This window comes from Wyeomyia smithii, chromosome 2 (assembly GCF_029784165.1).
Source record: "Wyeomyia smithii strain HCP4-BCI-WySm-NY-G18 chromosome 2, ASM2978416v1, whole genome shotgun sequence".
In the NCBI taxonomy this organism is placed as follows: Eukaryota; Metazoa; Arthropoda; class Insecta; order Diptera; family Culicidae; genus Wyeomyia; species Wyeomyia smithii.
In genome coordinates, this window is record NC_073695.1 from 17,753,313 (window position 1) to 17,781,257 (window position 27,945).

At 36.6% G+C, this 27,945-nt stretch overlaps 1 protein-coding gene across 3 annotated transcripts; it reads right to left on the reverse strand.

Annotated features, from left to right (window-relative positions):
- Positions 1-234: 234 nt before the first annotated feature.
- Positions 235-27,747, reverse strand: LOC129720924 (oxysterol-binding protein-related protein 2). 3 transcript variants are annotated; one of them, XM_055672831.1, is made up of 8 exons: positions 27,428-27,747; positions 22,485-22,741; positions 4,528-4,650; positions 4,034-4,247; positions 3,619-3,959; positions 3,333-3,555; positions 2,932-3,275; positions 235-2,500 (listed from the first exon to the last, which is right to left on the reverse strand). In XM_055672831.1, exons 2-8 carry the CDS (start codon positions 22,532-22,534, stop codon positions 2,395-2,397), a joined length of 1,401 nt encoding a protein of 466 aa, XP_055528806.1. In that variant the 5' UTR covers positions 22,535-22,741; positions 27,428-27,747; the 3' UTR covers positions 235-2,394. The 3 variants fall into 3 exon arrangements, with proteins under 3 accessions (XP_055528806.1, XP_055528807.1, XP_055528808.1); XM_055672832.1 differs by lacking the exon at positions 22,485-22,741 and having other exon boundaries at positions 27,428-27,746; XM_055672833.1 differs by lacking the exons at positions 22,485-22,741; positions 27,428-27,747 and adding an exon at positions 26,342-26,751.
- Between the last annotated feature and the right edge of the window lie 198 nt (positions 27,748-27,945).

A 27,945-nucleotide genomic window follows, 5' to 3' on the forward strand; every position in this document is an offset into this window, starting at 1 on the left:
CAAAGAAAGATACTTTATCAATTTTAACATCCACTGGTGTTGAAAACTCATTTTTTTTCAAAAAAAGGCGCTTGGTTCGGTCTGGTCGCACGCCGACCACGTAGATGTTGATCCATTTACGACAGAAAACAAAACTAAGAACTTTAAATTGAATTTGAAACAGCAGCTCGCGTTCGGTAGGTTTGAATATTTCTTACACATAGGAGGGAACGGTGATATAATAATTAACCTGACTAGTTTTGTATGGCTTTTATTTCACATCAATTTGTTTTGCATACGTTTTGACAATTTCAAATATATATATATATATTTTCTAATATCTTATACGATATTGATGTCAGCTTTTTTTCATTCAACAGTATAGAATATTCGCTCGCGGTCGCAGCTGGACGCAAGCTAGATGCCAGTTCGGTTTTTTGTTTTAAAAGACAATTTTAGTAATTTGACGCTTATCATAAATAATATAGTTCCGCTCAAAGTGGAAATACGTCCGTGTTCTGCCTGGTAAGCTCTACGCTTGCACAATGCCGGCTTTACACCGTTTTATGTATGTGATGGAATGAAAAAGTTTTTTTACTCTGCTAAAGCCAAGCCAATATCGAAATATATATATACCATGTGTGATAATTGACTTGAACCTAGAATTATTAAAAAACGTTCCTAAATGTTGTACTCAGTTCATACTGAATTAGTTGCATATAATTTTGCCAACAGTTTACTCGAAGGAGCACAAGGGCTAAGGAAATTTATCAATTTATAACAAAGAGAAGACCAAACATAATTAAAAGTAAACGGACTATAGTCGCGAAATTTAAATGCTGTTTTAGTAATGATATGTCAAGTATAGATATACCACTACTCGAGACTCCACTGAAACTTCATATAACAGGCGTGCGTGGACACACCAGCATACAGTCCTAGAGCAGTAGCTGTAACCAAAAAAGTTATCTCAACTAAGCACTTTTAGAAACTGGACACTGAGCCCTGTAACGGCAGGTTAGGTGCGACATGTTTGGAAAGCAACGCTTGTGCCAGTAAACTGTCGTTCGTACAATACAAGAAAGTATTGCCGAAATAGTCTATTCTTTCGAAATATCAGCATGACATATTAAACAGATTTTCTTTTTTTTCTTTTCATTTCTACTCGAATATTTCAATTACAAAAGTCAGTAAGTATATATAGTTTCCCTAAACGAGTTTTAAAACGATATTGTCGAATTGTGTTCGATGGCATACTACTTCATCGTTTTGGTATTTATAATACGCTTCGTAGGTTTTTATACTACGGATGTTGCAATGTATCTCATTCTCGAATGAAATCGATACTAATTTTAGCTTGAAATTAAACATTCCTTCATTGAACAATATAAAAAAATTTAAATGACGTAACTGACCGTTCATTAAAAATGTAGAGAAAAGTAAAAATACAGCAGGTCAACTGTGTCGAACGAATTCAAAAACTGTTAATCACTCAAAAATATCGAAGGTACACACTTAGATTTTATTGCCGAGAACTCAACAGCTAATAAATTCAGCGAAATGTTTTACAAGTTTACGGTAGAATTCTCAAGAACTTCGGCAAATGAAATGTCAATACTTGCTGGTTTACGGTAAATCGATATATTTGCTGAATGTTCGTCGAAATATATTGCTGAAATTTGTTAAAAAATTCGCCGAGCTCCATCGGCTGTTGGGAAGTTTGCCGAGATAAATTTAGTGTGTAAGAGAGTTTTAAAAACGTTATAAATAGTAAGCAGATAGTATCGATTCATTCAACGATGTTTCAAATAGTTGCAACGTTCCTAGTTCTGGAAGCATACAGTTTTATTGCTATGATTTTAAGCTTGTTTTTTTTTTAATGTCTCCAAAAGAACTTGCAACAAACTAACATTATTTCAACTATTCTTGATTGTTGGTCTAAAACATTTACTGTTGTTACTAACTCGGTTGTACATCAATAACATTTTGGTTGGGATCTTTTGTGGGAGCTTAAGCCAAAATCTACCAGTTGGCACTTGCTCACTTTTTCTATTGTATATGCATCGGCGTGTGTGTGTATTAATGATTGACTGTTGTTCGCGGGCCTTTTGGAAAAGAGGGAATCACTACGATCACTGATAATTTTTCAACAGCATTGTATCATGGTTTTATATACTTGCTATATGTACGTATGGTTGGTCCTAAATGGAAAGATGGACTAGTCTTGTATCATTATTTCACGGTAACTCCTACAGTGGTTATTTTCAAATATGCACAGATATACAAGTAACTGTCATCTTGTTGATTCTATACACTACAACTTGTAGTTCGGTAACTGCAAAACATGAATGCGAATGGTATATTGATGCTGCTTGCCCTAACTGGCTTACTGTCGATCACTTGATTTTCGTATGATTAGAAAATATCCATCACCATCGTATCGTCGGTACGTTCCCAGTAACCACCCTGGTAAAGCCAATCGTCCTGCTTGGTATGCGGATTAATCGTCTGTTTGAACCATCTGTGAATACATAGAAAAGTTGAATGAATCGTTTTAATTCGAACTAAGGAATGTTCTTTACACGGAAAGTTACAGAGTCTCCACCCAAAACACAAAAATATTGGACTACGTTCAAGGAATGTTTAGCACTCAGGCAGTTGGCTCTGAATATATCATCAAAATGAATCGTTCAGTCTAACTGCAATTTTGTATAAGTTTGATCAAGATACGGGTACAGAAAGTACTATTTCCATTAGGTAAAACCCTTTTCAGATTTAGGAACTTAAAAGTAGTCAGTTTTTGAGATATGCAAACCTGAGGTGAATATTGATTTTTTACGCTTAAATTTCACTTCTAGTATTTAATATTTCATTCCAAATGATCAAACGCATCTCATTTATGGAATGTAATTGACTTGTTAGATCATAACCAAGAAAAGTTCGCATGCTTACCTCGGGAAGAGTGCCTCGTCTGCCTTTTTACACTTTTTACGATTGTCCCTCTGCTTCTCCTCCAATCTCGTTTTCTCCGCTGCCGCTCCGTCCAAATCGCCCTGTTCGAGCTTCCGAATATCAGGTCGTAATCGTGAGTCCGTCGGGCACACACCCCGCCGCTTCATGTGGTCCTCCATTTGGTTCAGCGACATGGCAAAGTTAGTGAACTGGTAGTAATCTGCTGTATTGCCAGGTCGCGGTTCCGCCTCCCACAGGGCAACTGAATTGGGGATGTCTATCGAGTAGGTAGAGTCGCTCTTCGGAATATCTCCGTCTCCGGATAGTTCTGGCGGGTCGTCGGGCTGCAAATGAATTGTTTTTGTAAGACCGAAGTAACCGAATCAAATCATGGTAAATACTTCTGATATCGATAGGCTCTTAAACGAGCTCATTTTGAGACTGTTTAACTTGGAGAAAACTTTTCGGGGAGTAGTTCCAGGTGATTCATTGGGACTTTTGCTGCGATCTTCAGGCCGCTTGAACTTGTGGCCGTTTTCCTTGCAATACTCTTCGTACGAAGCATAATCGGTACATTTGATGAATTCTGTCCATTTGCCGTAAAGAAAATGTGTTCTCTGCTTACTAAAGTTATAAAAAAATGAAATAGATTCTCCGTTTGGCAGCAGCTATAACCATTTGACTCACTTTCTATCGGATATATATCCCTCGACGCGATGTAGATCCTTATTTCCAACACCGGCAGTCTTGAAGTTGAGCGTCGCCTTCAGGCCATGTTTGTGACTGATAACATCCATCGCACCATACTGCTCGATCCACAGTTTTCCCACGATGATATTATGCACACAGCAGTTCACGTTACACCAGGAGTATGCTTCACCAAGCTTCGGGAACTCCACCGTCACCGTACCCTTCGGTTGAATTTCGACGCTCTTGCCCCAGAATTTCAGCTTTGGATGAATCGAACCGTGGAATGTGAAGCTCTCAGAATTTGCATGAAATGCCGAAATCGGTGGATGATGGGAGACCTTCAGGGAAAACCAAGGTTTTCATTTGAATATATGTAGAGGGTATGTAAATTGAATTGTTTTTTTCTTCATACCTGTTCGCAGATGATACGAAACTCTGGCCGTGTCAGTTCGTACGTTTCACCCAACAGCGGGTTGAATGGTTTGCCCAGCCGTTCCCAGTTGGAAGCCAGCGCCGAAACGGCAAATGCCGACACGTACTTGAGACGCTCGACCGGATCCGGCTGCTCCGAGGCTATCCGCAACAGTTTGGCATACTCCATGTACTCTGTCATACGCTGGAGAAAGCTGAAAAAGAGAACGAGAAGATCCAGATTAAAAATGTATCTAGCATGAGTCCGAGTAATTGAATCATGCCCTCGAAGGTGCAGTTATTTACTAGCATTATTGTATTACCGGACGATATGTGCTGGATTTCCCGTTTTCTTGCTAGGATGTGAAGAAAACAGGCAGCACAAGTTACAGCCAGTGCATTTATTATTTAACCTAATGACGCACTAATCACCAGGCGCGTCCACCGGAGAGCTTTAATGCTGCTAACGCATGGTGTTTAGTGATTACTGCTTACCTCAGCGGTTCGTTGAAAACGACAGGCATCGTGATTTTGCTTAGTTCTTTTCCAATACAATTCTTTAGCACTGACCAGATGTTGAAGTCACTACGTGAAAACATAGGAACCGGCAGGGAAGTTCTGTGTTTTCGATTGCCAGAAAAAGAAAAGGAAATAATAGCCCTCCATTAAGTTCGTTTTGTTACAGATTTGAAGTGGATGATAATTTTTTGCTTGAATTTGTGTAGTAGTTTTTTTCTTATTGGTTATGTATGATTATGATTCGTTTGAAATTATGAGCGAGTGATGATGAATAGTGCTAGTGATAATAGTGGTTGGTGGTGCTGAATATCATGAAAGCCAAGCGGTTTGGTAGTGTGGTTGGGATAGGAGGAATAATGTGCATGGTTATGCTATCTATGCATGCGGGTAACAGGATATAGAATACACCAGTAAAGCGGTGCTTGCGTGATACAGATTACAATCAAAGCAATTAAGGCAGATCCCAGTAGCGTGACAGGGTTCTTTGTAACCACTGTAACCTTCATCCCCGCTGCTAGTGGTAAGTATAACGTACATGGACATTTTAGGTTTTTCGATTACATATATTTCTTTCATTGAAACTTATGCATGTCTAATATTTTGGTATTTATGCGTCGGAGAACTTGTAAATGGCCAATGAGAAGGTTGTTAAACTGGTTCTAAACTGGCAAACGAGCAACACAGAAGGCATTGCGTTTAATGGGACTGCCATTAAAAATTCTAATGCTATAAATGTACGATAACATCAACAATGTCGTTAAATTTGAAAATAACTCAGCTCATCAACTTTGAACCGAATTATATGAGAAGAGAGGCTACTGCGACATTATTTACATCTATTTTAAGTAACGTTGTTGCTGTTTTTTTTTTGTAATACAGCGCCATACTTAGAATTCTCATTTATTTTTCGTCGGCTTTTGATCGCCATCGGTGTATCAATCATCGACCTTCAGAGAGGTGACCCAACGTGGGATGCCAATCAATTGACCTGACAACGCAATGATTCAATTCATTGCGACGTTTTCCTCTTCTTAGTGGTGCTATAATATTCCGCAACCGTAACTTGACTTTCTGTTTTTTTACACAGACTTCGCGGCTCATCTGTTCAACTAAAGAACCGAAAACGAGACGAAATCTTTTTATTTTAAGTATCGACATCTAGCGGTGGAGAGAACGCATTTTACACTCAAAATTTTATTACACTTATACCGTTCATACCTGCTCGTGGTGAAGAATTATTTCGGTCTCTCTTGTCCTCGTACAAAACTAAAAAGCAAAAAAAAAAAACTGTGCGACCTCTCGTCGCTCTTTCGTCGAGAGAATTCTTTGTTCCTCCGGTACTGGTATAGCGAGAGTGCCTTTTCATCAAAATCATACAGTACCACCTGCGTACGTGCAACGTTTTTTATGTACATCGAGAGATTGGTTTCCAACTCCAGCAAAATATTCAAGTAATTCAACTAACTGGTTAAAATGGTTTCAACAGTCGCGGGGTGTACGATCCATGAAAATTTGTTAGGCAATGTTTGAATGGTTGTGACTCGAGAGATTTTTAGTTTATTTTTTTCTTCTTTTCATGTTGATTGTGAATTGTTACTGAATTTCCGTTTGAATAATCTCTTGAATGCTGTCCTGTTTTAACTTGATTTTGATAGATTTAAGATAACCTTTTTGTTTGGTCATTGAAGCGAAAAAACAATAGATTTTTGTTGCATGTTCAAACTAGTGGAGCGAACTGTTCGAACGATGCACTGTAAAGTCAATGTAGGATGGAACAGCGAAAAACCAATGCAAAGCTCGGGCCAGGATGTGCAGCAGAGTTTTGTTCGAAGTTGCATATCTGTTCTGTGCTTCGCGGCCTACTGTTAGTGTACACTGTACAGCAGTACAGCACAACAAGTGCGGGGCTAGCGCTACGATCAAAAATTGTACTAAAGGCCCAGTTACACACACGCACAGTGGTCCAATAAGGCAAAAAGTGGAACCTAATTCCATAGGATAGGATAGTGTCTTCGGAACAATTGTTTGTATGAATGACCCGCATAATCGCAAATTGTCAAAAAATTTGGAAAGTTTACTATACTAAAAATAAAAAAAAACTAACTTTTTTGTGTTGAGAGTCAAAGGAATGGTTTATTCAGAAAAGTTGTTGAAAATTCAAAAATATGAAACTTTGTTGAACAAATGAAAATCCCATCTTTTTCGGTTCAAAGTTATAAAGTATATTATATGGAACTTACTTAAAAGTTAGTTTTTTGTACTAAACTTTTGTTAGTTGCTTTTTTCACGAAAGAGTTGTTGGAAAGAATTGTTAGGGCACACAAAACACACATTTTTGCCAGAGACCATATATCTCCAGGACTTTTCCTTACAAAGTTATATCATATTTTAGTTTATTTTTTCGATAACTTCAAGAACGTATAGTTTAAAAAGAGACAAGTGGAAACATGATGTCAATACTTTTCCTTGATTTAAGCTGAAGTACTTTAAACTCCTTTAGGTTTCATTTGTCCCAATTCAACCATATTAGAGTACGATGAGTATATGTCACAGTAGGTTTCCATATATCAATAATACTAACTTTTTTGTGTTAAGAGATAGAGAAATGGCTTATTCAGCAAAATTTTGAAACGTGCAAAAATATGAAACTTTGCTTAGCGAACAAAATTCCTATTTATACTTTTACCGGAAAAAATAAGCAAAAATATGCTATAACTTTGGAAGGAAAAGATGGAGGAGATGTGTGGCCTTCAACAAAAACGTGTGTTTTCTATACTCAAATGCTTCTTTAGAACAACATTCTTTTGTAAATAACAAAAGTTAAGTACAAAAAACTTGCTTTCTAGTAAGGCTGATATAAATTTCGAATTCTTTTCATGTCCAGGGTTATCAAAGTTAGCAGAGGGGGTGGCAAACAATAAATAACACCGAGACGAAAAAAAAAGAAATATCTTTGATCAAAGTCTGTGTGCAAGTTATGACGTTTGTAACGCCCAGGGAGGCGACTCCACCCAGGATCCTAACTCACGACCCGTTAATTAACGGACCGGCGCCAACAGCTTTACTTCCTCATGCGATGAAAGGCGTGATCCCAGAGATTTTTCGCCTCAAAAAATCTCCCGGTGTCGGCCAGGATTGAATCTAGACCAGTTGGGTTGGTTGTGAGTGGATCACGCCACCCCACAACCATCGACACCTATGTCGGCGTTGGGATTCGAACCCAGGCGCCGAGTGTGGTTGGCAGAGACGTTATCAACCACACTAGGCCCCCGCCCGTGATCCCAAATTTAGTCTACTAAGAGATGGTTAGTATTTTTTTTTTTTTTTTAATAAAGAGGGGATTTGTTAGTAGCTTAGGTATTTATGATAAATATTAGTAAATAATAAGTATGTGTGTCCAATCACAAATGGTGACTTCTCAACACTGTTAGAAATTTGTAATTTTAATTGTTAGGATTTGTTTGCTTTCGCAATTAGGACTCATCATTCGTAGGGATTTAAACCTACTTGTCAGAAAAGGGGAAGTAAACTTACAACTAACTTAATTGCTAACTTATTGGCTATAAAGAGAGCTTATCGTAGCAATTGAGGATTGCAACGATTTTTGTCGAAAATTGTTAATAATTTTATTTGACATAGCTTCTAATGGTTCAACACCAGTAAGTCTATGTAATTCGAGTGTACCAAACCAAGGAGGACACTTCAAAATCATTTTCAGAATTTTATTCTGAATCCTTTGGAGCGTTTTCTTCCTCGTTGAATAGCAACTTGACCAGATCGGTACAGCATAAAGCATTGCTGGTCTAAAAATTTGTTTGTAAATCAAAAGTTTGTTCTTTAAACAAAGTTTAGAATACCTGTTAATGAGAGGATATAAACATCTCGTATATTTGATGCACTTGGCTTGTATACTCTCAATGTGCTCTTTGAAAATAAGTTTTTTATCATAAGTTAGTCCCAAGTACTTAACCTTGTCGGACCAACTTAAAATAACCCCATTCATCTTGACAACGTGATTATTGTTTGGCTTGAGGAAAGAAGCCCTAGGCTTATGCGGAAAAATTATCATTTGAGTTTTAGAAGCATTGGGAGAGATTTTCCACTTTCGGAAGTAGGAAGAAAAAAATATCTAAACTTTTCTGCAATCGACTGCATATGACACGAAGACTTTTTCCTTTCACGGAAATGCTTGTGTCATCGCAGAACAATGACTTTGTGCATCCTGGAGGCAAATCAGGAAGATCTGAAGTGAATATGTTGTACAGGGCTGGACCCAAGACTGAACCTTGAGGTACACCTGCTCTGACAGGAAATCTATCAGATTTTGAATTCTGATAGACAACCTGCAAAGTTCGATCAGTAAGATAATTTTTTAAAATTTTGATTAGGAAAATTGGAAAATTGAAAGTTTGTAATTTCGCAATCAAACCTTTATGCCAAACACTGTCGAATGCTTTTCTATGTCTAAAAGAGCAGCTCCAGTGGAATAACCTTCAGATTTGTTAGCTCGTATCATATTGGTAACTCTGAGCAATTGATGAGTTGTGGAATGCCCATGGCGAAATCCAAACTGTTCATTTGCAAAAATTGAATTTTCGTTGATGTGTGACACCATTCTGTTAAGAACAATTCTCTCAAACAGTTTACTTATTGAAGAAAGCAAACTGATTGGTCGATAACTTGAAACTTCAGCTGGGTTCTTATCCGGTTTTAAAATTGGAGTAATTTTACCATTTTTCTATAATTTGGGAAAATATGCAATTTTGAAGCAGCAATTGAAAATTTTCACTAAAAATTCCATTGTGCTCTCAGGGAGATGTTTGATTAGTATATTAAAGATTCCATCGTCACCAGGTGCTTTCATATTTTTGAAATTTTTAATAATTTATTTAATCTCATTCAAGTTGGTTTCAATTATTTCTGCAGGTAAAAAATTCTGGGAAGAAATTAAATCAAATTGACGTGTGACTTCATTTTCAATTGGACTCACAAAATTCAAATTTGAGTTATGAACACTCTCAAACTGCTGAGCAAGTCTTTGAGCCTTTTGTTCATTGGATACAAGAAAACGTTCACCATCTTTTAAAACTGGAATAGGCTTTGAAGGTTTCTTGGGAATCTTCGACAGCTTCCAAAAAGGTTTTGAATATGGTTTCAATTTTTCAACTTTAGTCCCAAAATTTTGATTTCTCAGAAGAGTAAATCTATGTTTAATCTCTTTCTATAAATCTTTATAAATAGTTTTAAAAACAGGGTCACGAGAGCGTTGATATTGACGTCTGCGGACATTTTTCAAACGAATTAGAAGTTGAAGATTTTCGTCAATTATTGGTGAATCAAATTTCATTTGAGCCTTTGGAACAGAATAATTCCTGGCATCAACAATTGCACATTTTAATGCTTCCAAAGCGGAATCAATATTCACTTCGTTTTGCAAATCAAGCTCATTATTGAAATTTCTCTCAATATGAGTTTTGTATCTTTCCCAATTAGCCTTGTTATAATTAAAAACAGAGCTCATGGGGTTTAAAACTGATTCATGTGATAAAGAAAAAGTTATTGGAAGATGGTCAGAATCAAAGTCAGCATGTGTGATCAAATCACTACATACATGACTTTGATCTGTTAGCACCAAATCAATTGTTGAAGGGTTTCTTACAGAAGAAAAGCATGTAGGACTATTCGGAGACAAAATAGAATAGTATCCCGAAGAACAATCATTGAATAAAATTTTGCCATTGGAATTACTTTGAGAATTATTCCATGAACGATGTTTAGCGTTAAAATCGCCGATTATGAAAAATTTCGAACGATTTCTGGTGAGTTTTTGTAAATCACCTTTAAAATAATTTTTGAGCTCGCGTGTGCATTGAAATGGTAAATATGCTGCGGCAATAAATAAATTCCCAAGTTCAGTTTGAACTTCAATTCCCAAAGTTTCAATAACTTTCGTCTCAAGATGGGGAAGAGCACGATGTTTGATTCGGCGATGAATAACAATTGCAACTCCACCGCCGGAACCCTGAATCCTATCATATCTATGAACCACGTAATTTGGATCATATTTTAATTTTATGTTAGGTTTCAAAAATGTTTCAGTAATAATTGCAATATGCACATTATTTACTGTTAAAAAATTAAAAAGCTCATTCTCATTGTCATTCAATGAGCGAGCATTCCAATTTAATATTTTAATTGTTTTATTTAAAATCATAGCTAAATTTTAAATTAGGAACAATTTTAATAAATTAAAATAAAATTTTAACCCCTTGGGGTACGCGAAAGCCTACAGGGGGTACGCGAGAGAAAAATTAGTAATGGCGGACGAAGCAATTTTTTGCTCTATAATTCTTCATTTATTGTTCAAACTTGCTGACTGTAGCAATTAAACTAACCATAGTTCAATTTGAAACCTGAACTAGATTATCACAACATAATCTACCACTACTCTCTCCCACTCTACGAGAACATTCCAAACTCAGGGGGTACAATTGATTTGAAAATATCGCTAAGGGATACGCGGACAAAAAAGATTGAGAACCACTGCTATAAGCTAAGGGCAAACTTTTTATCCTCGCTGCCGACTAAGAGCTACAACTAAAACTAGCATGGATGTCACGGAATGGGACTTGGGGTTGTATTTCTCGGGCCCTGATGGATTCCAGAAGAAGGGGTCTGGCGCAACGGAATTCAGCGCACACCTACGTGTTCAATGTCAAACTACGTGTTCAATGTCATGATAAGTCCACAAACGCAATAATTATTGCCCGTGAGCCCAATACGCAGTAGATTTGCGTCTAACCCGTAGTGGTTGGACATAATCCGAGACATCACACGAATGAAATCTCGCCTTATATCCAACCCCCTAAACCAAGATTTGGTGGATAGCTTAAGAATGATGATGTATAGCCCCTTGTCCAATTCTCCCTTATCCCACGAGGTCTGCCAGTTGTCAAGTGACGTGAAAGTTTTAAAATTGCATTGTAAGTAATTTGTCTTTCGTAAATATCGCCGTTTGTAATTTGAAAGACCTTGTGCACCTAGTGGCCTAGTTTCAGCGAGAATTGCTCACACAACTATTTTAGATTGTGCAGGGTGCGTGACGAATTTTTGTAGTAGACGACATTTTCAGCGAGCCTGTCAGGTGTTTTCTCGGCATTATGAGCAGGTGCTTCGTCTTGTTGGATGATAAAATGACAGCCAGCAGCAACCTTCTTCATCCACGGGAAAACAGCATCCTGCAGAATCTTCAAGATCGGCTGTTACCTTTAGTCTTTGATCAAAGAAATACGTGGACATGACATCTCGCTCGCAGGAGACTACGACTAGATCAGGCACAAACCTCCTTTCATTTTTTCGACTCACCTTTTCATCATAATTGAAATTTTTTTTCTTTAGAGAAAAAGCTTGGTATGCAGTTCAAACGATAAGGGGCAATATATTTCGTCCTTGTACCAACAGAAATTTGGCAGCTGAGGATGCTCCACAGTAAAGTTATCTGTTGACAGTAAACACGATATTACTTAGTTTCCGCGTTTTTCCCTTACATGTTAAAACTAGCAAAATTCAGAGGGAGAGATTTGCGAAAAGAATAATGCGACCTAAACGAACTGTCAGAATCTGAGCCGAACGAACAAGAAAAGTAATAACACATTGAGAGGAATTGCAATCAGGTACAATAAAAGACGTGTTTATTTTCATAGGTTTTCTTGTTCTATTGCTAAACAATAAATTGAGAATGCTTCAACATTTCATTATCACAGTGATTTTTAACCGAAGGTTCACAAACCTTTTGTATGGTTAACAAAATAATGATCAATTGTGGTGAAAGTGTATAAAATTAAACATAAACATTAAAATAACACCTTCGCGGTTTTTGTGATGCACTTTATGATTCCCATCGACTTGCATCATCACCACCGATTTTACCATTCAATTGAAAAATAACATTAACATTGCGCTTTGAGAGGAGAATTGGCACCTCTGGCATGTGAAACCCAGTTGCCAAACTAGCGGTTTTTATCGCCTATCTCTCTCTTTCTCTCTCTCTCTCCCTCTCTCTCTTTCTTTCTCTGAGCATCTCTAGTTAAAACATATTAGAACTAAGGGACGATCAGATGAGTAAATAATCAACTGCTTGACTCTTTCTGCTCCTGTATAATGCCGCTGTTCATTATTCCGCGCCGAAACAAGCTTCACAGCAGTATTCACACCAAGACAACTTTCGGGTTATAATATCTTTTCTGCTGCGTACCGGTTAAAACGTAGAAATTTCATTGGCTGATTCAGAGCCTGAACTTACATTGGGTTGAGATATGAAAAGAAATTTCTTTTCAACAGCATACCAAGCTAAATAGTAAAGGATTCATATGATAAGAATGCTTCAACTGACTCAGGAGTTTTTAGCTATCTCCAAGGACCTTGATTTGGTCATAGTATTCAAGAGCTGACCTTTGCGTATCGCTTATGGCTTATAGCCAAGGTTTTTGACCATTACTTTGATTGTTTCCCTAGCCATGCCTCTCATTGACCTTACTGGGTTCTTTTAAATCATTTTTCACATTTTTTACCCTGCTCCGTTCAGTGGTATTGGAACGGCATTTGTATTTCTCACGGATAGCTGGGTATGATAGTACTAGTAAACACAGGTTTGCCCTATAGCTCAAACTGAAAAAAAAATAAAAGATTATAGTTTTTATCCATTCCTATGAATGTTGGTGCTCCTATTGAAGAGAACTATTTCACAGACTTTAATGAGTTTTCCCATAAGCCAACGTAGCAGTGACAAACCTAGCGAGTAACTACCCTGCCGCACTTTGACGCACTTCTGCATACATTAACATTCAAAAAAACCATTTCTGTCACCAAAACCAGAAAAAACACAATTTGCTGAATGAAAAAACTTCTATACTCAGACGCAAATAACGTAATTATTTAAGTTCTATGGAGGAAAAATTTGTAAGAAATTATTTTGAGTGAATTCATCAGTTTGTCACAAGGAAACCTGAAATTCAGTAAAAAAATATAAAAACTCGTAGATCTCTGGAACTTGAAGAGTTAGAAATTTTGTTTATTCTGTCAAGTTTCGTAGAACCTAGAGATCTACAACTTTATCGAAAACCGTAAAGCTCTGGCGTGTAAGGGAAAGAAGTTGGCATCGCAAAGCCACCTTCGGGGCTAAATTCCGAACCAATCAAACATCCAAATTGAAGCCCTAACTATACCAAGAAACTTTGTAGAAGATCGGAACGCGTTGTAGAAGATAATACACTATTCATTCCAACACTTTCACCGACCGAAATATCTTATTTATTCTTGCTCCGAGACACAATATAACGACGTCGGCTGACCAATTACTCTCCTGTTATGTTAACTTTACGTTTACTCAACACTGCACAATGGTCGGAAAATTGAAATTTCCGGCCAAAATTCATTTTTTTGTGCCAAATTGTTGGTTTTCCATTGCAGATGATTATGACTTATAAAAAAAAAGTTTTGTACTGACAAGGGGCTGTCTATAAACCACGAAAACTAAGGCAAATATCTTGTGTTTTCAAATAAACGTAAATAACTCGTTAGTGGAACGAGATAAACGATTACTGTTTTCAGCAAAGATGCACATAATAGTAAAACGCTTCTTATGGCCTTGAGAGTTAGTTCGCGATTTGTCCGCAGAGATGGCGCACGAATCTAACTTTTGATAGGAGCATTCAAGAGATATGGTTTCTTCAGCAAAGTTGTAAAGCAATTCAATTCAAACAAAACTACTGAAGACGAAACGATTTAGCAAATCTCGATTGTAGAGCCAGTTAATGTTGATACAATTTTCTATGGTCTTGTTTGTAAAAAACTGTTTCAAAACGGTGCTTGATCAATTCAATGCAATCATTTATAACATTTTCTGTTCTAGGTTGTATGAACAAACTCACTAAATCGATCTTATGAACTTCCTCGTTAGACATTGCTCGCTTCTTCGTAAAACACTTGAATAAAACTTCAGAACTATAAAGCACACATAAAACCTTGTTTCCTCCACATACACAAGCAATCAGACCGACTCAAAGGAATGAACTAGAATCAGTCAGCCATAAAAGACATATGGGCCGCATGATTCAAGAGTATAATAATATGTGTGAGATTGCGGGTTTATGCGTGGGAGTAGTTGTGAGATTGACGGTTAACTCAATGCAATTTTGTGTATGAAACACCTGACTGCAGTGTTGTAAAGTTCGACCATTAGAACCTCCATTTGTTTATGCTGTATGCCGACATATCCGGTACACAGCTTCTACTTCGGCTGTAACTGGCGAGTAAATGCCCAAATGCAAGCTCGAACCATTTGTTTAACTCTGGCAGTTATATTTGTGTATGGTGAGAGAAGTTTGCGTGTGGTGTTTCATGGCCGTGTTTTCATAAAACAAACACTGGGAATCATTTTTGGGATAATAATTCATTTTTTTATTCGGTTAAGTATCCCATGAATAATCGCTAAGTCTCTTAAGCAGGTATTAGACGACGCAAATATTTGCTATTTTCGGTACGATTTTTATTTGCACAAAATAAAATCTGTATTGAAAAATAGCAAATATTTGCTTCGTCTAATACCTGTTTCAGCGATGTTGTAATGGGTTAACAAAATAAATTTTAGAAAAAAACTTTGGGTTGGTAAAAAAACATCGATACACGCGAAAACCAATTTATTGCTAATATTAACCATTTTTTTTCTAACAAAATGAAAAAAATATTTTTTACTTAAGTGTGTACAACTGAATAATCACACTAAGTTTTTCCAGTATATGTTTGAACCCAATTTGCTATGACATACGTTGATAAGTCCTCATAAAACTCCAAAAAATTACATAGAAAATTAAAAATTTTAAATTACCTTTTTCTACAAAAACGCAAATTTTACTCAAACTTTCAACATATGTTTTAAACAACGTATATTCTAATAAACCAATTAATCTAATAATTTCATGTGTGTTTTGTACCAAATTGCTCTAATATACGAAAAACTTTGTTAAAAAAACACCCAAAAATTCAAAAACTGCAAAAAAATGGGAAATTTTTAATCATCTTTTTCTACCAAAACGCAAATTTTCCGCAAAATTTTAACATATATTCTTGACTGACTCTGTAGGGTTGAAATCCATTACCCATTTTGTTTTAGGGAATTAATTTTAAGCTTTCAATCATATGTGAACATATCATGATAGCTTTAGTAGGTTTTTATATATTCCAAAATATTCAGAAAAACTATTTTTCTCCGTTTCTGAAATAGGTAACTTTGAAGGCATTTTTCAACATGAACCGTTTTTTGTATCAAGATTTCATTCAAAAATTATGAAAATATAGATAAAATACTACAAAATCATGTGCTCAAAACATCCTGAATAGGAAATTCGCATTTTGGTAATTTTGGCCACTCTTTTATATAGGGACCGTCTTATGTGCACTGTTTGTTTACATCTGACACCTAATAGTATAGGCTCTCCAGTGCTGCCGGATTCATTTCAATCTTGCTCCGCAAGCATAAGTTATTGGCATTCGAAATTTACTGCGAAAATTCGTCACGCATCCTGTACTTTCTTGAAAATGAATATTGTTAAAAACTGAACGGAGCATGAAAATTATGGCATAGTTCTCTATGACTCAAAAATATGAGCTATAACGTTATAGAAACGAGATCATACTGTTGAAGTCTATAGCATAGAAACAATGATATATTCCGTCATGACGAATGTATTTCTTCCTTTCTTTTTTTCTTTTGTAAAATTTTAGATACGCTTTTTTTTATTTGCGCTTAGAGTGCTCCTTTGCTAGTTGTTTCAAAAATCGTCATTTTCCCTTTGCTTTAACTGTTTTGGCATTGTGTGTATTAAGTATATATTGGTTTTTCTAATTATAACCAACCCGCGATTTTGGGTTTCACTTAGAGACTTTTTTAGATTCTGGAGAAAAATTATAAAATGACCGCTCCAAATGAATAAAACCGCATAACTAAGTAATGAGCAAGATCGCGCCAAATCACCGATGGTCGAATATCGACCATTTTTGATTTGAATGAAACTTTGCACACGTGTTTGGCTCAGCAAACTGAGCATTTTCCACAGATGGAACGATTTTTTACACCCATGAGTTACATTCTAAAAGGGCGTAGCATTGTAGCCCAGAAACCGTTGGTTGTATAGAAAAACTGTCTGAGAATGAGTTGTAAGAAATTAAAAATGAACCATAAAAAAAATATACACTGTACAAAAAAAGAATTTGTTGACCAAAGAAAATTTAAAATAAAAAATAAATTTCAATTTAAAAAAAAAACGAGTTGAATTTTTTTTTATTTTTTTAAAGAAACTTGACGTTAATATGTAACTTTAAAAAAAGTCCAGGATGGAGAAATGAAAAATAATTTTTTTATGGTAGATTAATTTTTTTATGAAAATTCTAATTCAAACATTTTTCAAAATATTTGTATTCTGGCCTAGCTGGAATCAACGATTCACCGATATCACTGGCAAAGCTCAATCAGGAAAAATATCCTTAAAAAAAGTATCTGAACATTACTGACGGTATAAGAAAAAACATTTTCGATTTTGATGCTGAAGATGACCTGGATTTATTGAAACGTAAAGCGAGAGACTTCGACGAGATGATTTTGCAGTTAAAAGAAAAATTTACTGCTCCCGAATGCTCGAGGGAAGATAAAGTAAGAATACTTTCAGTTCTACCGAAATCTTGGAACCAACAAACGATAACAGAACAGTTTGAAACAACGGAATACATTGTGAAACAGGCTCGGCGCATATCAGAGGTTAGTGGAATACTGGCTATTCCTGATGTGAGGCTTGGACATGGATTGCCCCTGGAAGTGAAAAACGAGGTATTGCAGTTTTATGACAGTGACCAGGTCAGTAGAGCCATGCCAGGGCAAAGGGATTACGTTTCAGTGAGAAAAGATGGTAAGCGACAGCATGTGCAAAAGCGACTCCTAATGTATTCAATTCGGGAGGCTTACGCTTATTTTAAAGATATCAGCAAAACTGATATTGGGTTGACTTCTTTTAGAGCTTTGAAACCTAAGCACTGTAAATTACTCGGAAGCTCAGGATCTCATAATATGTGTGTTTGTACTATTCACGAGAATACTGAATTGATGATACACAGTCTAAAGAAATATTCATTCCAAAATGATTCTAAATTTTACTTTGAACAACTATTATGTAGCTCAACTACACGATCCAAATATTGTTATCTCCGCAAATGTGAACATTGCCCAAGCCGTTTAGATTTTGAAAACAGTTTTTTCAAAGAACTTGAGGAAAGTTGTGTGAGTGAAATACCTTTCGAACAGTGGATTGCAACAGATCGATGTAATATAGAGACACTTGTGAAAACAATTGATGAATTTGTATCTTATTTTTGTGAAAAGTTGGAAAAGTTGATTACCCACGACATAAAAACTCAACAGTCGACTTACATGAGAGAAGCAAAAAATAATTTAAAAGATGGTGAAGTTGTTATAGTGTGTGATTTTTCAGAAAACTATTCATTTGTTCTTCAAGTAGCTCAAGTAGTATTCATTTGTTCTTCAAGTAGCTCAAAGTAGTTATTGGAATAATAGTCAAGCCACCATTCATCCCTTCGTTGTTTACTATTCAGAACCTGGAACACTTAAGAATATCAGCTTCATCATAATATCGGAAGTAGTCCATCATGATACTGTTGCGGTTCAGGTGTTCATTGCCAAATTAATGAGTTTTTTTGAAAACAAAAATACACTTGAAAAAAGCGATATTTATGTCTGATGGAGCTGCCTCACAATACAAAAACAGAAAAAACTTTGCAAGTCTTTGCAAGTTCAAAACAAGATATAACGTCGATGCAGAGTGGCATTTTTTTTGCGACTTCTCATGGTAAAGGCCCATGCGATGCAATTGGTGGCACATTAAAACGAATGGCAAGAAATGCAAGTTTAGCTAAAGAACATGAACATCCCATTACAAGCGCAAAAGAAATGTATGATTGGGCTAGTCAGAAAAGTAATGAAAATTCATCAAAAATGTCATTTAGTTGGGTATCATATGAGGAATATGAACAAGGAGTAACAGAATGGAGCAATATTTTCAAAAAATCTATAATAATAGCTGGCACATAAAAGTATCACTGTTTTGTTCCGATTTCAGAAAATAAGATACAAACGAAGCTGTTTTCAAAAGATGACGAATCATTTACTTATGATGTATATAAAATATAAGGTGAAACTAGTTCTGTAAAGTATCTATGTCATAAAAAAATATGTTCCTAAGATAATAAAACTCGAAAATAAATATTTGATTCTTATATATATTTATATCACTTAGAACATTTAACTCTTTTGTTGAGAACCGTTCGCCCAATCGTTTTGTTGTCAAAGAATGAATTGTATATTTTTGATCAAGCATTCCAATGAACGTATGGTTTTTGCTGGAGAACCATGAACTAATTAAGAAAAACGTGTATTTTCCTAAATTTCAATAATTGTTCGAGCTTAAATTAGAAATAACTCGTTTTTCTTTTAAATTGAAATTTAATGTTTATTTTAAATTTTTTTTGGTCAAAAAAAAATTTTTTTTGTACAGTGTATATTTTTTTATGATGCATTTTTAATTCCCTGCAACTCATTTTCAGACAGTTTTTCTATACAACCAACGGTTTCTGGGCTACAATGCTTCGAATAAAACCAATGCCAAAAGGCATACGCCCTTTTAGAATGTAACTCATGGGTGTAAAAAATCTCTACACCTGGGAAAAATGCTAAGTTTGCGAAGCCAAATACGTGTGCAAAGTTTCATTCAAATCAAAAATGGTCGATTAAATGATTTTGCTCTAATAAGTAAACCTCCAAAGATTTCCAAAAACAAATGAATTTTTATATTTGTAATTTTAAAAAAATCTGGAAAAATATAACATTTGCGCAGAGTAGGCAGTGGCACTCGCATCCAAGTGAGTTTTAAAACTTGCTTGCACATTTATTTATTTTTTTTTATTGTTTCTGCTTTCCTCTTGGCTATAGGCCTAGGTAGGCAAATTTATTTTCGGTTGTACGAAAGTGACCAGTCGTCCCGCATTTCGCGGGACAGTTCCGTGTTTCAAAAAAATGTCCCACGTAAAAAAACGTCGCGCGAAATGTCCCGCGTTCATGTAAAGTGTCCCACGCACGCCTTTGCAATGTCCCGTGTTTTCAGGGATCAGGTGTTATCTCGAGAAAAATTTTCGAAAAAACGATTTTCTAGGACATAGAAATTCTTAAGCCTGTGGAGAGCTTTCCAACTGAAGATTTGTAAGTCCCAGAAAATCGATTTTTGTCGAATATTTTTTTTAGGTAACACCAGATCTCAACGGTTTGTATATTTCTAAAACATTTGGCAAACAAAAAAATGCGATACCGAACATTACACGAACTTAATAAGTAAAAAAAACTGGAAATCTGACCGCTTTCAGGCACCACTTCCCCACTTCCCGAAATCTGATTGAGCTGAACTTTCATTTGAGAAATTAGAAATTCGCGACGTGTCTGTTGCAACAGCATAAATTCGATCTAACAACAAAACTCATCGCGTCACATCATTGCCTGCATCGTTGAATACATCGTGCACAGCATGCATTCAAACGATATAAACTCAATCGATCATAGTGTGCGGTGCAAAAAAAATCTCAAACTATCGAGAGGAAGCAGATTCAAGTTGAATTCAAATCTGGATAAGTGTTACACAGTTCAACTTTGCATGAGTTTATGCTATCGCGGCTTTTGCGAATACCATTGATTCTTACGAGAAAAATAAAACTTATACTAGTGAAATAATATAAACAACATATAAATATCTAAGTGAAAGCTGGAACCAAAATGAAACCTTCGTGCATAATTAATAGCGCAGCCCTTTTCTGCACGATACGACGCTAAAAACTTCAACGCCGAAGTTTTCAAGACTCGGCTAACATTATTATACTCAAAGAAAGTCCCTGCGGCAAGCAGACTGCATTCAAACCACAGCACTACCTATATAATTTCTTCAAACATGCAACCCTCCAAGGATATAAAAGAGGTGAAGTGAAAAAAAAACATGAACTCGCAGTACATACTCAACCCTTGGAGTTTTTGAGACTGGCTGTAATATATTCGATAAACTATTTTACAATATAAATTGTACGCTATTGTTAACATTAATGCTATGTTTTCGTATATAGTTTAAGTTTTCCAAATCATAAAAGCAGAAATTTTGGCCATCAACTTCAAGATAGGTAAAAGAGCGATTATTCTTTATCACATAAGCCGATTTCATGCATGAGTACAATGTACTGTACAAGGCAGAATTCTCTTCATAAGCAACTTCGAAACCTAAGTGCACACACAGAACATAACATAAAGAATACGCAAGCATCGTACCAAAAGATTGGTACCTAGTAGACAATTCAATTGTGAGATTTTCTTGGCTGAAAATTTGATTTGCCTAATTTTACTTCGTCGTTTGGGGCAGACTTTTGTCAAATTGTCGCCCGAAGAAGCAACAGGAAAGAAAAAACTCCACAGCACTGATACGCTTCCCACCGGGGTCGTGCGTTATCCTTGTCTGGTAGCCAATAAATTTTTATTTCGCTGCCAAATCTCCCGGTTTTATCAAATCATCGTGACGAGGATGACGGTGATGAAATAGCGCTGACACAGAATTTTAAATTGCTCCAAAGCAGCAGTCAAAACAGTATGCGATATAGCTTTCATCATGATATCGATGATGCAGGACTTTCTTTCAATAGATCACCAAATGTGTCAGAATGTCAATGCTTTTTGTCTGGGTTGCGAGTTAAATTGCGTCTTGGTACCAAATCGGATTTTGTTAACTGATAGAGGGAAAATTTGTGATTTCTAGTTAGAGCTAAATCGAGACGCCACCAATTTAATTTGGTACTCAAAGCTATGAAACCATTTTGAATAGCCTGATTTTTTGACAATATTATTCTATTGTTTCGCGCACGTCAAATTTTGCTCAAAAGCTCAGGACTTCCAACCACAAAATAACCATTTGTCATACGAAATGACTATAAGATTATCACTTTAATACAATATCTCTGATACTAGAGGATTTAAAAAACACCTGATTTATTCAATCAGGGCTCAATAAGAAATGTTTCAAAAAAAGTTGAAAATGACATTAATAAGAAACATTTCTTTTGTCTATTGTATAGACGCCCCCTCTAATCGTTCCGACTCATGGCGATAAAACAAGCTGTCGAGTTTGCAAAATATCACTGATGTTTCAACAAACAACACCACTCACGCTATCAAAAGCCAACTAGTCACACTCAATTAACCAATAATGAGGTACAGCAAAATAAAATGGCAGGCATAGCCTGACTAGCAACACAAAACAAATACAACACGTGGAACCAACATTGTAGAAACAGCTTTCAAAGTTGATACATAAGCATTGGAAAATAAGAACATTCATTGCTGAGAGGATTACAAACAAAACTGAAAAGGTTAGCAACACATGTATGTCTGTAGGAGGGGGTAGATGGCGCTACTGTGGCCTCAAAGCAACCAGTAAATATTAGCGGTGCGGACTTGTAGTAAGTGGTTTGGGGAGTGCTACAGTGGCTGGTCTTTGTGTCAAGGGTCAGTAACGTTGCGTGCATCAGGTACTTTAGACGACAGCTACGGTAGGTGTTTATGCTGCAACCCACTCTGGTCGTCCCCATCCGCAAAAGAGTACATATAGGATTGTTTGTATAGTATAATCTATGCTGCGTGCCTGATTTATAATTTGGTGCGTTTGGTACAGTTAAGTGATTGGATTTGTTTTGCTTAAAGAAAATTTAGTTCGTGTTTGCTGTAAACTGGTTGACGTATAATTGTAAAATTGACGAATGTCTACAGAAGCGATCGCTATAATATTTACCTGAGATTGTCATACTGTCCGTTTTTTTCATAGGGAACACTTTCCGCCATATTAATTCAGAAGTAGAGAAAAAAAAACAAAAAAAAGGTGGAACACAAAATAGTCCTTACAAATACGTTGGCACTGCGGCCAAATTAATTTATTACTGGCGGTTTTTGTTTCTCTCTTTTACTTTCTCTGCAGATAAATTTATTCCCGACTGAAATCGTAACGTTGATTTTGGTATATTTTCTCTAGTTATGCTGTCCCTTCTCATTCTATAGAATATATATAGTAGAAAAATTCTCTCAAATGAAGGTTTCTAGGCTAACAATGTTACGGTAACGAGACGAGGTTTAACCACTAGTAAGAGTTTCTTTACTGCTGGATTGAGTTGATTTCACTGACGGAGTCACACGCGCTGCAATGTGTCACTGTAGTTTCAACGACAACTTGGACTGCTTTGATCCGTTTTAGAAATAATTATATCTATAATCAAATTACATATATGTCTAGTTCAGTTTATAACCAAATACTGTTTAGTTTCATGCCAGGTAACCCCGTTTAAAACTCACAAAAAAACCAGAGTTTTGAGCTACGAAAATTTGAAAAAATAAACTTTACCGCCAATTTTCAAATACGCACGTTTTTCTCGAAACTTTCAATTTTGAGTTGAGTTGCCAAGGTTGTAAATTATCACTTGAGCTCAGTTTTTTTTTCACAAACCGATAGCTCGTTTAAAAGGCCCAGTGTTTGAAAAACTTTGGCCAAGAGAGCATTGCTCGGACTCAAACACCGGAGCTGTTAGATCACATTTTCAGCTTATTATCATCTTGAACCGCAAAAACATAAAAAGTGGAAGGCCTAACTGCACAAACACAGGCTTAATGTAGGATTTGGCAAGACGAATTGTTTTGGTTAGCTCCCAATATAAAATTCATTATATCGACTCTTTCTCACAAGCACGAAGATGTTTTTATACCATTTGCCATACACAGCTTGTTATGAAAGCAGTAGGGGAAAGTCGGTAAATACGGACACGGCGGGTAATTGGACATTTTAAAAATTTCACAAACTAGAATGTTTTATGATAATTTGGTGATGCGAATACTTTCTTTCTAGTATGTCAATACTATTGAGATGCACTGCTGAATCGCAGCAAGCGAACTGCAAAATTTAGAAACAAAACAAACACTTACAAAAAAACGAACGTGCTATTCGATAATGTAGTTCCTATTCTACAGAAAATAGAAAAAAAACTTGTGAAACTTCCGTGTTTCCGTGTGTTTCAACCAACACAACGTGTGATTAAGTCTTTCGGTTGTTAACTAGTGATAACCCAGCGATTTTCGACGTTTTATTACAGAGCTACGATCGATTGTAAAATTTGCAGCCAGGTAAGGTTGGGAAAAATGGACACAGGAGTTTTCTCACTTATGTCATCGATTGCGTTCTACAGATGCCAACAAAATACATCCGTAAAAGTAACCGGCAGTCATGGACCACTCAGCAATTGGAACGGGCTATAAAGGCTGTTGAAAGTGGATCACCGGTAAAAACAGCTGTTGAGAACTATGCGATTCATCCACTATAAATTCCTCCAGCAAAATCCAGGTAAAGTTATCAGACAATATGACATTGTCGAGCTATGAAGCCGGCATTCATCAAGGCAGCTACCACAGCTGAGATCAAAAAGCCAAAAAACAGAAATTTGACCTCTTAATCGAAATGTTTTTGACGAAGATGATTTTGCCCCAGCTACGATGACTAACCAATCAGTTCCTGAGTCAACTCACAAAGAAGAGGCGACTTCTGATACTGAAAATGGTCATCTCAAGGGTCACGAAGAGAAAACACCAAGCAGAAAAGGCTGCTGACATTACAACTGCTCAGTACTGATACCTTGAAGAGGGCCAAAGCTGCGAAGGATATACAATCGATAAAAAAAAACGAAAGCAACGATCTTCAAGGATGCCTAAGCAAATTCAGAGCAAAGCGGACACTTAATCTGATAATCTATGTGAAAAATGCGGATGTCAGTTTTCTAATTCAGATATCGGTACGGGCTGGACAATATACTTGAAATGCATTCCATGGTTTCACGTAGAATGTTTTCCTACTGCTGCAACTATTTGTCAGAACTGTGTTTGATTTGAACTTGACTACTGAAGAATTGTTTTTTATTTATATTGAATAAATCTCTTATTAAGATTCTTGCGATTGAATCCTTTCTTTGCTTTGCGTAGACATTTGTAAAAAAAAATCTGTAAATTTGAAATGGATTGTAAATAATTACCCACATCCTAACTCACTCTAACTCTCATACTATACACGCATAGTTAAGAGCACCACTCAACACTTAAAACATAGCACTACGTAACGCACTAAAACTTTTCCGTAAGTGTCCATCTTTCCCATCGTGGTGTCCATCTTACCCACCCCAGGTGTCTTTCCCAACCATGCCGAAAAGAGCAATTTGACAGCTTTTTTTCGAAGACCCGAAGTACATAAAAAAGGAAAAAAAATAGTTCCAAAGATAATTATGATAACAAATGATCCTATGTTTCAGTTCGTATGACTACTGCGATTAAAAAAGCTATATCTGAGTCAATATTAGGATTATACCTTAGAGCGTCCGTCTTTATCTACTTTCCCCTACACAACCGTGCAAGTCAATAAGAAGTCAATAAGAACTCCCAACATTTGCACACATAATAACGCTGCTTTTACATCGTACCGTTTAAGTACTGTAAGAGCATATTTGCTACTAGGGCCGCACACGTTGACATAACTATGTGATCGCTAATTACTTTGTATCTGTCGATCAGTTCGTTTTACCGTGCTGATAGTAAAATGAATTTTTCAATCGTTCAAATTTAGTCATTTATTGTTTGACTTATGTCTCTGCCGAACATTTAATCAATTTTTGAGTACTAAAAATTATTGCAGGTTTGGGCAACTAAGCCCAAAGTGTACCTCATGTTAAGTATCCTGAAGTATAGACACAGAAAAAAACACCAATGAAACAATGAAACTGCGTTTCGTGTGATGATATTAATCGATAAAATCTTTCTACGACAGCGTGTTGTGTTGATATAGTTTTTTTCTTGTTGCGTGTACACAAATATTTAGACGCCCTGAAAGAGGACAGTTCACTATCGGAAAATGGTACATATAGGATTTCGGAGGGCTAATAATGATAGCACGTGAGCGGAAGGAACAACAAAGACAATGTCGGACGATTTTACGACAATGGCTCGGCCAGAAGAAGGCCATAAATCGTCCAGCGTAGGCTGTAGGAAGAGAATGACAAAACAACATATATCTATATAGGAATAGTTGTACACACACTACAGAGGATACAGTGAACGTTAATACATAGTGTAACAAATAATCAAGACGAAAATCAGAAACGTCGCATAATCTGACGGGCGCGACGTGGGTGTGTGGGAAATTGAACTTCTCGTGAATAGTCAGGACGCGTTAGAAAATCAGGTCAATGAGTTCGTTGTCTTAATCGAAAATAAAATGTTTGTTTAGATTTCAACATTTTGATTGAAAGCATACAATTTTCGCCGAAAACCATGCAGCCTTGGTTCAGACGATACGGATGGATGTATAGGATGTAGTTCAGTTAGGCTTGAAAAATGAGCGGTGACCGATTTATCCAACATTCCATTTTGTTTATGCATGAATAGTGTCCATCTATATGCCAATGATACAGCTCATCAGTTTGCAGATTCTGTTGAGGATGGGACAGCATCACAAGAGAAAAAACACTGTATAGAACCACTTAATTTTATAAACGAAACACGCGATACCGTTAATGGGATAAGCTCCAATATGAAACACTTCTACTACTGATATTCCGCACTTACAATAGCCACACTACACGGACAGGGATAGGATTTCACTCCAGGCCGCTGATCAGAATCACTGACGCCAGTCCCTTTTCTAGCACAAATAGCCACTTCACACTGTTAAATATGAATGTAGGGGATTATCGATTTTTGACTTCATTCATAAAACCTGTTAGGTAACAGGGATTGTATCCGCTTCCTCTCTCGCTTGAGAACTAAAAATTTGCAGGCAGACTAGCAGGAAATCGCGCTCTAAAACATTTCAGCATCCGATCACTTTCACTGGCAAAGCTCGACTCAAACAGATAACAAACAAGTTGGGAAATCCTTCGGGTTTCCTCACTCGCTCGTATTTTTGCGTAATGTGTTATTCCTTGCTGTTGCGACCGAAGTGTGTCCGAGAGAAACTCAACTTTCTCAATGGAACTCAGGAAAAGCGCAATAAAACAGTGCTGCCAGCTTAAACTTGTTTTTCAACAAAATATCCCAATAAACTTTAGAAGAGACAATATTTATTGTCGTCGTTGATTACACTTGTTAGTGAATACTGATGGAAAAACCATACAGTTAACAAACATAGCCTTTGCAGGTGAAAAATGAAAAAAATTAAAACTGATGATTCTATTACTGTAGTACGCCAAACCTAGTAAAATAATTGCTGCACCCTAGCGGCTAGCAGTACAATGTGTTCCTGCTTTATCAGCTGTCTCAAATTTCACAAAATGTAAACAACAGTCTCTCATAGCTAATCGAATTTCCACAATTCGGGTCTTTCCGGACAGAGTTCCATGTGTTGCAGCAGAACTGACTTGCGCTTCGTTGAGAGATTCCAGATGAAGGTTAACACCCACCCCCAACCAAACCCCACCAACATAGCAGACGTCAATGTCAGGGAGAAATATACGACTATGGGTGTGCAGTAGAAGGAAAGGTGATGCAATACTAGGCAGAGAGCAAGAAAGGAGGATATTTATGCTATGCGACTGGGTGGACGACCATGAAAACACTTAAACTTGGCAAACTATCGATTTTTCGCAATGCTTGGTTTGCGCTTTTTTGGTTCGTTTGTAGTGCGAATTAGTAACAGATTCTGTTTTAAATCACCTTAGACGACATTCTGATGAATGTAATTAATAGATCGCATTCGCAAAATACCCTAAAAAGCACTTATCAGTATTACTTTCTATAAGATGATAGCTAACTGCATTATGAACAGCAGCGAGAATAGTAAATCACTTATAAATCCAAATAAACTGCGAATTTAGTTATTTTCCGATCGCGACAAAGCCAGTTCACTGTAAAACAAATTATGCACCGAACGAAGAAGAAAGAAAATCAATCTATCCTGTCACGAATGCACCAGTTTAAACCATTAACAACCGAATCGACGAGCGGAATAACACAGTTGTGCCACAACGAGAGCTATACGCACAGATAATTGCAAACGAGCAGACTCGTGCTGTTTTTACATTTCCTGTTTCGAGCCCACCCACAAGCCTTTCGGTATCGTCATACGCCCCATCAGGATAAGGCTGGCTATCAGTTGGCACTCACCTGGAACTTTGCATTTTCCCACGGGAGAGCAAGTACGGAGAGAATATGCTGCGTGGTAGTTTTGCTCT